The following is a 13699-nucleotide window of genomic DNA, read 5'->3' on the forward strand; positions in this document are numbered from 1 at the left end:
TGCCACCAGCTAAAGGTATACAGAAAAGTGTTAGACATGCTCATCTACAAGAAAGTACTACAAACTCCAGGTAGAACAGACTGAGCTACAGAATTCCTAGACTGGGAGTATAACAGACATAGGAAAGTATGTGACCTGTTCCTGCTCTTCAACTTGTCTCCCAAGGTGAGATCACAGATCATTGGTATGTCCTTCCAGAAACCACGTGACTTGATTTCAGCTATTGACCTCAGAATTTTTCAACTTATTCTGTATTGCCAAACATGTACTTCAGTAAGCACAGATATTTAGTGCATCTACAGTACTCAAACTCTGAGACCACTTCCAACAGTATCAGTACATTTTATACTCAACTGCTTCAGTCTTTTACGACTATGTGATTCCCAGACACATCACCGCACTCCAGTGTTAGCTAGCAGAACTCTTGAAGCTCATGCTTCAATAAGACATGAAATTAAAACTGGCTTTCCTAAATGTGCTTCTATTTTAGTACAAATACACGTCCTTACTTTTCAATGCAATTGAAAAAAAGGCCTTAAGAATATCAAATATTCACTCTCTCCCCTTCAACAAAGTAAACTGAATAATAATCAGTGAAGAAAAAAGGATCAGGACAATAAATCTGCTAAAGAAAGAAAAGCAAATCTGTCAGATTCTTTATACTTGATTTTCTGATAGTTATATAATTCGCGTATATATAGAGTATACACCTGTGAAAGCTCATATTTTTCTTACAAAGGAAGTGAAACTATTGTAGGTTTTTCAGCCTCACAATTACCTGAAATATTCTCTTTTCAGCCCCTCTTTGTTTGGTATATTCTTTAGGCAGGAATTCTTTTAGGCTAAGGAAAAAAAAAATTCCATAGTTAATGGTGTCTTCCTGAGGAAGGATGCTTTCCATGCTCCTTCATTGGCATTAAGTCCCCCAAGCTTCCTAAAATGGGCATAAAATACCTACACAATGAAACAAAACTGGCTAAGCAGGGTGAGAGCAAGAGGATATCTTACATAATTAAGAAAAATACTTTAGTTACATCCCCATGCAATACCTCTTTCATGTTTTGAAAAGTCATCAAAAGTAAATAATAGCTGGGTCACTTTCCATTCTTAAACTATATGATGTCTCTCAGCATTTCAGAGGGGTTCACATCTAAATTCAAACATACTCATTGTAATCTGGGGGAAGAAGGGGACATCAAAGCTCAAGCCAGCTCTGTGTTTGAGTTCAGATGCTGCTATTTCTTTCCAGTAGCACTTTGATTTACTGATGTGCAGGACCAAGTTCTTCCTCTGTGTCTTCTAAGAAATGTTAGAGCACTAGTATTTTACTGAAAAACTGCAAAGCCATTTAAATGGACACAATACCAGTCACTATCTCAAAAACAAAGTCATATATAAACAGTCCTAATATCTGTAACACTCAGATACTAAGGGTCTCAGAATACAAAGTAAACTAAGCAAGTTCAGCCTCCATGATAGAGCTTAGTCAGAAAGAATCTTTAAACACCTCACCTGTACCTCCTTGCTGTATAATAAAATAAACTCTATCTCAACCAAACATCACCCCAACTTGAAGACATATCAACATCACGCTTTAACAAACATCAGTTCTTTTCTGGATTGTACCTTCCCATCTGGAACACTCTACTCTGACAAAACTATGTCATATATTCAGCAGTTCATTTTCAGCCTGGAGAAACTTCCACAGTTCAAAAAATTGGTTTCTAAGGATCCCTCCTGCTTTGGAATATTAAGAATCACAGGAAAAAGTACGACTGGATAATCTCCTCCTCATTTTGATTTATTCAGTAAACAAGCACACTATTAACACAGAAAGCTAGAACTACCTACTATCATAGAAAGTTACAAGTTTTGAGAATGATGGATTTTTTTAAACAAGATTGGCAAAAATTTGCTTGGCTGTTCTGGGGGGGGGGGGGAGGTGTTTTGTTTGAGGGGATGGGTGTTTCTGTTTTTTTTGTTTTGTTTAGTGTGCTTTTTTTGTTTTGAAACACAAAAGCCTGCCATTGCAGACAACAAAGTAACTCAAAAGACTAAATCAGGATTTTGTCCTTTCCTCAGAAATACTTCTCATTAGTGAAATAATTAATTTTGTTCTTTGCATAAAGCTCCAGCAATATAAATCAAAGTAAGAACAAATTTTCCTTCCAATGCTCCGGTAGTTACATTTCACTAATACATGATAATGAAATCTCTTCTCAAGACTTATTTACACAGACACATCGTGGGGTGGGGAAGGCTGGAAAGGCAAACTAGATAAAGACTATAGATAAGGACTGAATACAGTCCTTATTATCATAAAAAGCTGGTGCCTTTCTTCTGAAACAACTGGCACTTTTATACAGAATTTCATAGGTTCAAACCAGTTTGGTAAAATTCACTTCCAAGGCAAATGAAAAAAAAACCACAACCAAACCTGAGTTAAACCCAGTTTAATTCTGGAAATGGATTTATATAGAAAAATTATAGTTATCAATGCACTTCCAATTCTCATCTTTCATTAACTAGAGTTAATTTTCTCAGCTATCTGTATGTAGATAAACCATCAAGACCATTACATTTTTAAACAAGTCTGCTTACTTTGTTAAGTCATATACACTTTAAGACAAAATTGCTGAGCAAACATTATTTGGAGCTTCTTAAGCAGCACAAGTTAAGGCGACAACTTTGTGCTTTGTCCACTAAGTACCAATTGGTATCCTCTTGCACACGTAGCTGGCAATTAGATCAGATGGTTTTGCCTTGTATCACCTTCCATTGTTTTTCAATCAATAGGCAAGTATCACCTCAACGGAAAGGGTGAAATGCTAGTTGTAAACAGAATGAAATTATTTTAATGCTGCCTATAATGAGAATATTTTCTTTATGATGCAACAAACAATAGTTTCACTTTATTTAGCAGCTTGTTTAATGGAGTGTCCTGGTTTCAGCTGGGATAGAGTTAACTGTCTTCCTAGGAGCTGGTACAGTGCTATGTTTTGAGTTCAGTATGTGAAGAATGTTTGATAACACTGGTGTTTTCAGTTGTTGCTCAGTAGTGTTTAGACTAGAGTCAAGGATTTTTCAGCTTCTCATGCCCAGCCAGGGCACCTGACCCAAACTGGCCAACAGTGTATTCCATACCATGTGACGTCCCTTCTAGTTTAGGAACCGGGAAGGGGGGGGCAGGGATTTCGCTGCTCGGGGACTGGCTGGGTGTCGGTCTGCGGGTGGTGAGCAATTGCCCTGCGCATCATTTGTACATTTCAATCCTTTTATTACTACTGTTGTCATTTTATTAGTGTTATCATTATCATTATTAGTTTCTTCTTTTCTGTTCTATTAAACCGTTCTTATCTCAACCCAGGAGTTTTACTTCTTGTCCTGATTTTCTCCCCCATCCCACTGGATGGGGGGGAGTGAGTGAGTGGCTGCGTGGTGCTTAGTTGCTGGCTGGGGTTAAACCATGACATGGAGTTAACAAAAACACCTGGATTATATTATCATTTAGCCTTCTTTAATTACACATTATTACAATGGACAATGAACTCAGTTAAAATAACATCTAGCAGCAAGCACTGTTCATTTAACTTCATTTACTGTGAGTTTGCTCCCACAGCTCTTAAAAAAAAAATATACTAGTGCCAACACATATTGGTTGTTTTTCATTAGCATAAAGGTATATCCAGTGTTCTTGAAAAAAGACAGTTCAAGACAGTAAAACAAGCTAGATTAAAGAATTGAGCTTATTGGTCACCAAGCGTGCTTGGAAATAAAAAGCAGAGGTGGGCAGTTTTAGGTGCTCCTTTCCTATCTGCATATGGATAGTACAAGTTCTTTATTAGATATTCTCTCCGCAAATTTAAACACAGTGTACCCTCTGTAGGTGCAATGCAAAACTTGAGCTGTATGAGTAAGGGCATGAAGAAAGACTACTTGCAATTTGATAGTTTAAGAGCTTTCACAGTTTACTTAGGCATGAGCTTCCAGGAAATTCCAACAACCAATACCAAAATATTGGCAATAATCTTCATTTGTGCAAAGAATAATTTATGAATGACAAAAAAGGGTACAAAAGATTTCTCTCTATAAACATATTGCAGACATGGCAAACTCAGCTAAGCTGTTTCAAAACAATGCTATGAAATACTAATACTATTCTGTCACATGCTGTTTTCTGTATGAGCTGACAGATTCTCCTTAAGGGAATCTGTAGCATGTTCAGGTTTCAGTGGTGACTGAATGGACAGCGCTCCACTGCTGTATTAAGCTACAGCATACAGTTTTCATAAAACACAACTGCTTTCATACTTGAAAAGAATCATTGTTCATCCACCAAAGAGTAGGAAATAGTTGGATGAAACCTTAAAAAAAACCTCATTCTGTTTCAAGAAGAAAAAAAACCTAAAAAGTTTTTTCTGAAAGGCTGAGAGATGCATTTGCAGGGGAAAAAAATAAAAAAAAGAAATCAGCATTTATCTACATTATTTATATATATTGTTCATAACGAGTTAGGAGCACTTAGCTTGTTTAGACTCACAAAACAAAAGCATGAGGTTTCACAATAAGGCTGTCATGATGGCTGTGTACAGCCAAATGCATAAAACACTACATCAAACATGTACACTTGAAATTAGAAGGCAATGACTAGGGACTTATGGTTCTGAAGCAGACTCCTCTACAGAGGGCAAAAAGAGAATTACTTCTAAATCAGAAATCCTTAATTTTATGAAACTGATTAGACACCAGGACAGCAAGCAATTACACTTAGTGACCTGGAAGGCTTGATCCCAATACATTCAAAGCCCATTTAAATGAAAATAAAACAACAGTAGAGAAAATTCCCTGCAGAAAATAACTAAGTTCTAAATTTTGGAAGTCCAGTTCTAAATTATTTCCACTGGAGTAACATCCTCTTTCTAACATACAGTTCAGTTATTTATACCTTTCATTTCTATTAGGATTAAAAAAAAAAAAAAAGATAATGCACTTTTATATGTGTGATGTATTCTGTGTATTCTGTGATGGACTTCCAACTATCTAGCATTGCATACAAAGCAGAAATATCAGCCACCCAGCAGTTTCAGTCCACTATAAAACATAGTTACTATATGGGAGCTTAATAAAAAAAGAAAAAGAAAAAAAAGAAAAAAATCTTTACGCTGAAAAGACCAAGTAGAACACCTAGAAAAACCTAGAAAAATTTAAGCAACTGAACTCTGCACAGCAGTTTGCAAAAACTGCTGGTTAAGTTTGTGGGGAACTATTGCTTTAAACATTAAAAACAACTATTGCTGGGAACACCTAACTCTTGAAATCATTACTGTGACACAACATTAGCTTGTCAAGGGGTAATACCCTAATGGTTTGCTGCAGGAATACTCTGGAGTGAGTGGAAGGAGAAAGGAAGAATAAGTAGACAATGGACAAATCCCACAGGAAGATTGTTGCATAACTGGTCACAATTATAGGGAATAAGAACCAGGAGTACACTGAAGCTATTACACTGGGTCCCCATAATTCTTAGAGACACCAGTACCCCTATTAGGAAAGGCTCATGGGCCAATCAGTAGCAGACAGACAGAACAAAGAAAAGCTGATTATTAATTGGAACTGAAGGATATTTTTTCACATGGTTTGTTTGGATAACTGAACTGCTACTTTAGGAAAATCTTTCAAAAGTGAAGTGTTTTAAACAACCAATATTGCAGCATTGCATGTTCCAAAGCAAGCCACCACTTTAAAGTGATTCCCTGAGCTATAGTAAAAACCAGACTCAGGCTCACAAAGGAAGTATAAAAGTCAGCACTAAACACTCAGCCAGTGGAACGGGACAGAAACCAAGTATACACCCATTGTTTTGTGCATCCCATTAAAGTACCTATGAGCCTCATATGTAGACAAGGCTTGACAGACTGTGCAGTAAATAGCTTGCTTTTACCTTCCTACATTCTTTTCTTCAGACTCTGACTCTCAGTTAATTCTGCTGCAGGCAAACCAATCAGAAAATCGAAATTGGTAGAAAAATGGGACATTTAAATTTCAAACTAAACTTGCCCTGCTGATAGTGGCAAAGTACCGCAATAAAGGTTAAAGGATGGGCCACTTGTAAGCAGGACTCCTGTCCATATCTGAAACGAAGAGCAGAATTCTAGATCTCCATTCATACAGTACCATGAGAGGGTGAATCTGAACAAGTGATTAATGCCACTAAAAAGTTTGAAAAATTTAACTTCTACACACAGCAATATTAACTTTATTCAAATGACAAAGCATCTTTCCATTAGTGTACTTTCCTAGCAAATCAAACATCTGTGATATACACTGATGTATGCTTAATTCACACATGACATTACTAAATGCAGGCAGAAGTAGACTTCTAAGGAAGAACAAAATCCCAGTTCTCCCACATTACCAAGTGGTTGGGGAATCCAGCTGCACACTTAACTGGCACCCTGGGGGGGAGCTGGTGCCCTGTGCTGCCTAATAAGCCATTGCCAAAGGTCCCCTCACCAGCTGCGGTTGCTGATTTGTGCAATAAAGCTCCTTTCACAGGGAGACTGCTACAGAAAACACACTGAATCTGATTACCTCTGCTTGGAGTACTAAAATGCATTTAGTCTGTAACAACTCAACATTAGTTACACATGAGGTCACCCGAATTTAGAAGTTAGAAGTGTTTACTCTAAAAATCCAGGTTTGTGTTTGTGTTCTACATGAGGTCCAAACTGGATCTGTGCTTGAAAGCCTCCAAATTCGCAGGCCTTCTCAAAGGAGACAGGATGTGAACCATTCAGAATGTCATCACGAGCCTATAGGAGATAAGCAAAGACATGTCAAGGACATCCAAAATAACTATTACATCTCTGAAATTCCTTGAAAGCTTGAACATGGCCCAGGAATCCAGCAACACAGTTTTCTGTCTGAATGTCTTCATTATTCCATTCTGGATGTGTTTATGACTAACAAAATAAACAAAGCACTAGATTATTTTCTGGTGAATATCTACAGAGACTTATTGAAACAACAATTGTAACAACTTCCATCAAAAAGCCAACATCTATTTCCTGCCATATGTGTATATAAAATACAACATATTTATACACACTTATGTGTATACAGATATATACGTGTGTGTACATACACACATGTAAGAGCTTTTATCTCACCACCTTGTAATAGCAGGGAAAATGATCTGCATAACTAGTAAGTAAAAACAGATTACTAGTATAGAAATGGCAACAGGAGAAGGCAAACAGCATTTTCCTTCCATTTGTTTAAATTTAGTGGTCATAGAAGATGAGGGATTTTATTGCTCTGGCAATAGAAGGCTCATCTACCCACAGACAGAACAATGACAAGGCAGTATCAACACATACTGCCCTAACAGCAGCCTGAAAGAAATACCTAAGTGGCAGTAGAACAGCTCAGTGTAACACAGTCTTCTAAAATACTTGAAAATATAATGCGGTCTTACAAGCAATGCCATCGTTACCTTTTGCCTCAGAGTTTTAAAATGTAATTTAGAGCAATCCCATTTGAATCAGCTGCAAGTATAACAGAACATTCCATTAAACTTTCAATGTTTTTTTTTTTTTTACTTTTTAAAAAAACCTTTAACAAAAATTTTAAAAGCCTGCTTTTTTTCAGACTGCATTACAGACAACTGCACCAGAGCCTTCAGTTAAATACTATCTTCTGCATAAAACTCTTAGCTTTGCTAAAGTATGTATAGTACCTCTAACAGTGTGGGGAACCTGGCTAGGTGGACTCCCACTGTGTTACATGATATGGTCCATTTTGAACAGGAAGCCTGCCTTGTTTGCTGTCTGGGCTGAAGATTGGAAAGGGAGTGCAGAAGAAGCTCCCTCACTGATCAGGCAGAAGAGAAAAGAGATGAGAAGCAGAAAGCTGGTTGCAAGACTGACCTGAGATTTCATATTACAGAGAAAGCATCACCTATAGAAGAGAATGGGGAGAAAAACTAAAAAGAATGACTTAAAACACTGAAGACATTCATGAATTTTGAGGAAACAGGACATGAAAGTCAGTGGATTTTTGGTTGAGTGTCCATTATTGGGTTGAAAGTATTTGATTAAAAAGAATCAGCAAAGCCTCTGTACTATCATGTGTTCTTGGAGGAATAGACAAAAAAAGTAAAATCAAAGCACATCCAGAACCAGAATTCTAGAAAATGGAGTATTTCAGCAACAAGATTTTTCTAATTAACAGGTTTCCTCAGGCAAGGCAGAACCCGTACACATACTGTACCTGAACATAAAGCAAATTAAGCTGAACAGGATCTCTTGAATCTACGTTCTGGTCTGAATAAAAGAATTTTCGTCTCAACAGTAGTGTTTCATTTTCATCAACTCCTTGTTCTCTAAACGTTCGGCTGTGATCTAGCCAATTTACTGTAACAGAACCACAGACACGCACATTGTTAAATACGCAGCGTTGCCAGTGTTAAAAGCTGTTGTGAAAATCATGTGATAATTGGCATTTCCACTGGAGGGAGGAACTCTGCAAAAAACGTTGCTTTCATTTCAGCTTCTAGTCATCAGTGTTGAAGGTTGCTACAAATGAGAATTGAAGAACAGCACTGCTGAGAAACAAGAATTTACTACAGTATAAACCACCATTAATATTGTTGAAGAAACAACTATAGTAACATTTTAATACTAAATTTAGATCTTCAAAATCTCACTGCAAAATTATTTAAAAAAGTTTACCACATTTTCCTCCTAAAACCAATTGTTCTGTTTACTTTTCTTATCCCTGAACACAGTTTTAAAGCATCTTCCTGCCAGTCACAGTTAATCTTAGTGCCTTAATGTAAAAGAGAAAAAATGGTTCTCATGACTTTACACAAAACCCAAATCAAATACTGTCTTAGTTCTTTGGCAAACTCCATTTACACTTAAAATGTATACCTTCAAAGACAAAACTACCTTTTGATGGCTTTCAGTGTGCATCAACATTTAAATATCCAACTGTAATGAAGGGGAGAAAATGGTCATTACAGAAATGACCCTTCACACTTAAGTTACAACTGCCCTACCAAAAAAGTAACGAAAAACACTTCAAAAGACCTGCTAACTCTCCCAGCTAGAGACAACAACTTGTCCATTTACCTAATTTTAAAAATACTCAGTAGTAGACAACATTATGTGTAAAAGGATGCAAAATACAGGTAGGGATCAGCTGAGACACAATGAAGAATCTAAAAATGCATTCCTGTACAGTTTTCTTGCACTATTCTGTGGAAAGATATTAATTAAGAATTATCCTGGAATACACTACTCACGATCATCATCTGTATGAAGCTTTGCCTTAAGTTTTTCCATTTTTCTTTCATCACGCAACAATGTCCTATCTTTCTTAAGCGTTCCTGTACTCTCCTCTTTCTTCTCTTCGATGCTCTCCTGGATTAAGGAATATTCCTCATAATTCGTTATTCCTGGAATTATAAGTAAACTTGGTGTTTGTAACAATGAAAAAATGTAATACATTCTAGTACAGGTGAAATATTCTTTTCCATATATTAACACACCAATGGTTAGTTTCAAGTATAGTAAATATATTCCAGATTAAATGCTAAAACAGTGTATGGGGAAGGAGATGCCAAGAATAATCTACAACTTCCTCATTCAAGACATCACTCCAATATCCAGCATTATCCTTCAAATACGTCATTTCTTCATCATATGCTGCATTTGCCACTGTCAGAAAGATACTAAGTTTTTTTTGTTATTCTACCAAGAGAAGCCGCCAATTTAAAAACATGATGGAATTTAAAATAGCAGTAAATTCCAGAATGGAAATATGCCATAGTAAGTTTCCTTTCATGGATGCCTACAGTTGCTTCCTGAGAACTGAGTAATTTCAGCTTGCCCACGATGTGCAGAAGAAATGTGGCAGAGCAGACTGAGGAATAGAAACCATGTAAAATACATGATTTTTTTTTTTTTTTTACAGTTTTAAAACTCAGCTCTTCCTATGAATTTTATATGAAACTGAATCAAAAATCAGTTCACAACATTTAGCACATGTGCTAAGTTGCTCTCATTTCTTTGTTCGGCTTGGTTTTTAACACTGCTTGGCAAAACATATTTATGTTATACAGGAAAGCAAGTGAAATGGTCACCTACATGACCACATTCAAGAAAATAAGTCAAACTAATTTTTGAAGTAAATTACTTGCAGCACATTAGAAACCAGCACAGAAACACTCAAACAAAATTGAAATGGATTAATTTAAAATTAGCTTAATTCACTTTCCAAGTAAATTAATTTAAATCAAATTAAGGCCACTTTAATTCTAAATAAGAATTAAGCAAGGGTCTAAGATGATTTAAGCTAATCCATGTTGGATGCATGTTTATAGTAAAGTAAGCATTAGTTTTCCAAAATGTCTCTAAATACAAAGACAGACTATAACCAATATGACACATTTTTGACCAGCTGCTCTGGATGGCTTCCATATGTTGTTTCACAAATGATACGATACTGTGATCAACTCTTAATCGTAACAACACAGAGCCCTAAGTTTAGGTATATTTCAAGGTTAAGAGTATTCATCTTTTATCCCATTAAAATTAAGTATAGATGTAGTTCTAATTCTCTACCACAGAGCAGGAAAGCATATGTAAATGTAACATATATTAAAAAATTTATAACTGTACCATCAGATAACTTTGTGCCTTCAACTGCTAAATACTGAAGTTTAAGTATATAGCAAACTCTCTACCAACTTTCATAAAACCTGGACAAAAGATTTCAAAAAGGTGTTTGGTAAATGTTAACTGATAACGAATTTAAATATTTTTTTTAACAGATGTGCCAATTTCTGGCCAGTAATACACATCCTAAAAATCAAGATGCAAATATGGCAGAAAAACAAGTTCTTAAGCATGTGAGTCCCAAAATCTTACCTATCCTGCTGCAAATGGTAACCAGCAATTCACCAACTGTTTTAGAATCATCCACCATGACTGTTTTCACTGAACCATCCAACATACGTATTTTCTGAGGCCTCTGTTTCTTTTTGTACTCCAATATATCCTAGGAAGTAAACAATACTGTTTCTAAATGCTTTTAGAAGCTGCCACAAGCCAACCCACTAACTTAGATGCCTAAAATAGGATTCCCTCCCCACCCCTCAAACTGGATTTTTCCTTTGTTATAGTATAGGCAAACTTATTCATGTAACAAACTTGAAAAGTGACTACTTTTTTTTCTGCCAATGTCATTTTTCAAGAACTTGTCGTAGCTGGCAAGACCAAAACCTAGACAGGGCAGGACAGACCAAAGTACCTTTGTGAGCGAAAACTAGTTCAGCATTTAAAAAGGATAGGAATGCCTTTTGGTTGTAAGCAAGCTGGCCATAATGTGAGCAAATATGACCTCATCATCTTTAGTATACAAGAAACCCACACTATAATGCAAGGTCACCTCAGATACAAAGCTTATTACAAAACTTATTTTTTATCTTTCTGTTAATTGTGAAGACACTATTGGCCACAGTAGCTCACAGTCACAACCAGATGCAGAAAATAACTACTGAGGCCCAGCAAGGAAAAGAAGTGGGCCAACTTCAAGAACAGACTCAAGACCTTCCTACTCCTCCAAATGCTAAACATTCTTCTTGCTACTTGGGAAACATGTTTTTAGAAAACATGTTGATGAAGGAAGCAACAGACTTGCACCATACCCCATTTCTCAGCATATAATAATCCAGCGTTCTTCCAGCCTCCAGCCATATACCTTTTCGAGGATCATCATCTGACAAGAACAATCCATAGTCAGAGGCTGTGGAACAGAAGAAACAGAGAGCCATTGAAAAATATCAAACCTAATAAAGCCAAAATGGTTTTATTAAAGGTTATTCCGCTTCAGGGTTAAGCTTCCATTACACTTGCCTTCCATTCTTAATGAATTTGGATATAAATTTTTTTCAGTGCTTCAGAAAATATTTAGTTCAGCAGCAGATAGCAAGGTAGATCAGGCTTTATAGTAGACTTGAACAAAAGCTTCACTAAGCAAGAAAATGTCACATCTACTGTGTAATTTGTATTGTATTTGTAATTACTTCAAGCTGACCTTTTTTAAATGCTCATAGGTCCTGCTTTGGAGTTGACTAACCAAAAATACAAGCAGTTTGGACTTAACCATAGTATATATTTCAAGCAGTAGTTTTATCTTAAAAAAATATAGTTTGTTTTCAACTCTTCATGTATTGAGTTTATGCTAAACTTCGGAATCTTTTTTGGTAGATGCTTCAGGTTTAGGCATTTAAAAAAATACAAGGCTTCTAGAATTATATCCATAATAAAAATATCAGGAAAAACTTGCATCTATTGGAGGCTAAACACATGTGATTCTGAAACAATCAAATGACAACTAAATGATAAAACATTGTCACAGAAGAACAAACCCAGGCTTAGGCTTCAAAGACTAAACTCTAGGTATACAAACTGAAGGACCATGACTGTCAACTTAAGGCCCATCCATATGTATGAAGAACTGTTACAGAGTACACTGCACTATCACAAACAGCGTAAACTACTGTTCCTCTGCTAAGCCTGCTCTAATTGCAGTTCTAGAGTTTAAGCTAACAGCTTTCTTCATACAAACTGGCCAGCTGTGTGCACGCAGCCTGTTAGAACAGCTCTGTGCATGAATGGTACCCTGTTTTCTTTCAGCCCTGTGTTCAGACCCTCTGATCACAAAGTCAGGTAAAAATAGCTACAATTTTTGGACAATGTTTCATTTTTAAATGTCACGCATAGCAACAATTTACATTTAACAGCATTCACATTAAACACATTGTTACTCATGCAAGTATATAAAAGACCTCACACTTAATTAATAAAGTGTAACTGACTTACACATACACAATTTTGAAGGAAGAATCCTTCCAAAAAGAACTGAATAAGAAGAAAAACTTTTCATGCTGACCCTAATTAAAAATTCCCCTGAAAAGCCAAGTGATCCGTACATACAGAGATGTTTGGCACAATTTCAGTACAGAATCAGTTATGTAAAATTTTAGAATTTGTGCCTATAAATAGGTTGTGACCTTTAGAAGCACACAAAGCGCCTTGCACGGAGCGCAGAATTACCAGTGAAGCACAGACTGCTCTGATATTAATTTCTGTGGGATGCACCCTAGTAACAAAATAGTAGTGGCCGTGCAACTTGCATGTTAACATCACAGCTGCCTTTGTGCCAGCATGCAAGCTTGTTGGAGAAGTGCAATGTGCATGGCTGACAGTCATAATACAGGACAATTACGTTTTCTGTTGTGGAGGAACTAGTTTGATCAGTCTGTACTGCACCACTGTGAGTATTCTGAACTAACAGGCAAAACACATATTTTAACAGCTACAGAGAAAGGGAAAGGATATGGTAGTAACTTTATTCCTGTTCATCACTCAACTTCATAAAGTTGTTTGAAGTTCATAATTGCACTGCAATCACATAAAAAGGAAAAGCCCTACTAAATCTGAGGGGAGTTCCTAGGCTTTTCTATGAGGTTCATGATGTTCAGGGATATTTATTACTCAACTTCTCTGAATTCAACAGCTGTTCAGAATCACTGCCTTGAGAGATCAGTATGGTACAAAATGCACAGCTTGTACCTGAAAATTGAAGCTCTATAACTAGACTTCCTAAGGACTCCTACAAAGGAGAAGCA

General features: G+C 36.4%; 1 protein-coding gene across 4 annotated transcripts in view; it reads right to left on the reverse strand.

Moving 5' to 3' along the window:
• The window catches only part of TLN2 (talin 2), a 204711-nt gene that overhangs the window by 104541 nt on the left and 86471 nt on the right, over positions 1–13699 (reverse strand). For 3 of the 4 annotated variants that reach the window (XM_069797991.1, XM_069797993.1, XM_069797990.1), the window contains exons 4-9: positions 11714–11811; positions 10935–11064; positions 9308–9460; positions 8272–8414; positions 6685–6812; positions 779–842 (exon numbers count right to left, since the gene is read on the reverse strand). In XM_069797991.1, the coding sequence (XP_069654092.1) occupies positions 779–842; positions 6685–6812; positions 8272–8414; positions 9308–9460; positions 10935–11064; positions 11714–11811 (716 nt within the window). The remainder of the gene's footprint in view (positions 1–778; positions 843–6684; positions 6813–8271; positions 8415–9307; positions 9461–10934; positions 11065–11713; positions 11812–13699) is intronic. The other variant, XM_069797992.1, reaches the window with a different exon arrangement.

Source organism: Haliaeetus albicilla, chromosome 12 (assembly GCF_947461875.1).
Source record: "Haliaeetus albicilla chromosome 12, bHalAlb1.1, whole genome shotgun sequence".
Classification (NCBI taxonomy): Eukaryota; Metazoa; Chordata; class Aves; order Accipitriformes; family Accipitridae; genus Haliaeetus; species Haliaeetus albicilla.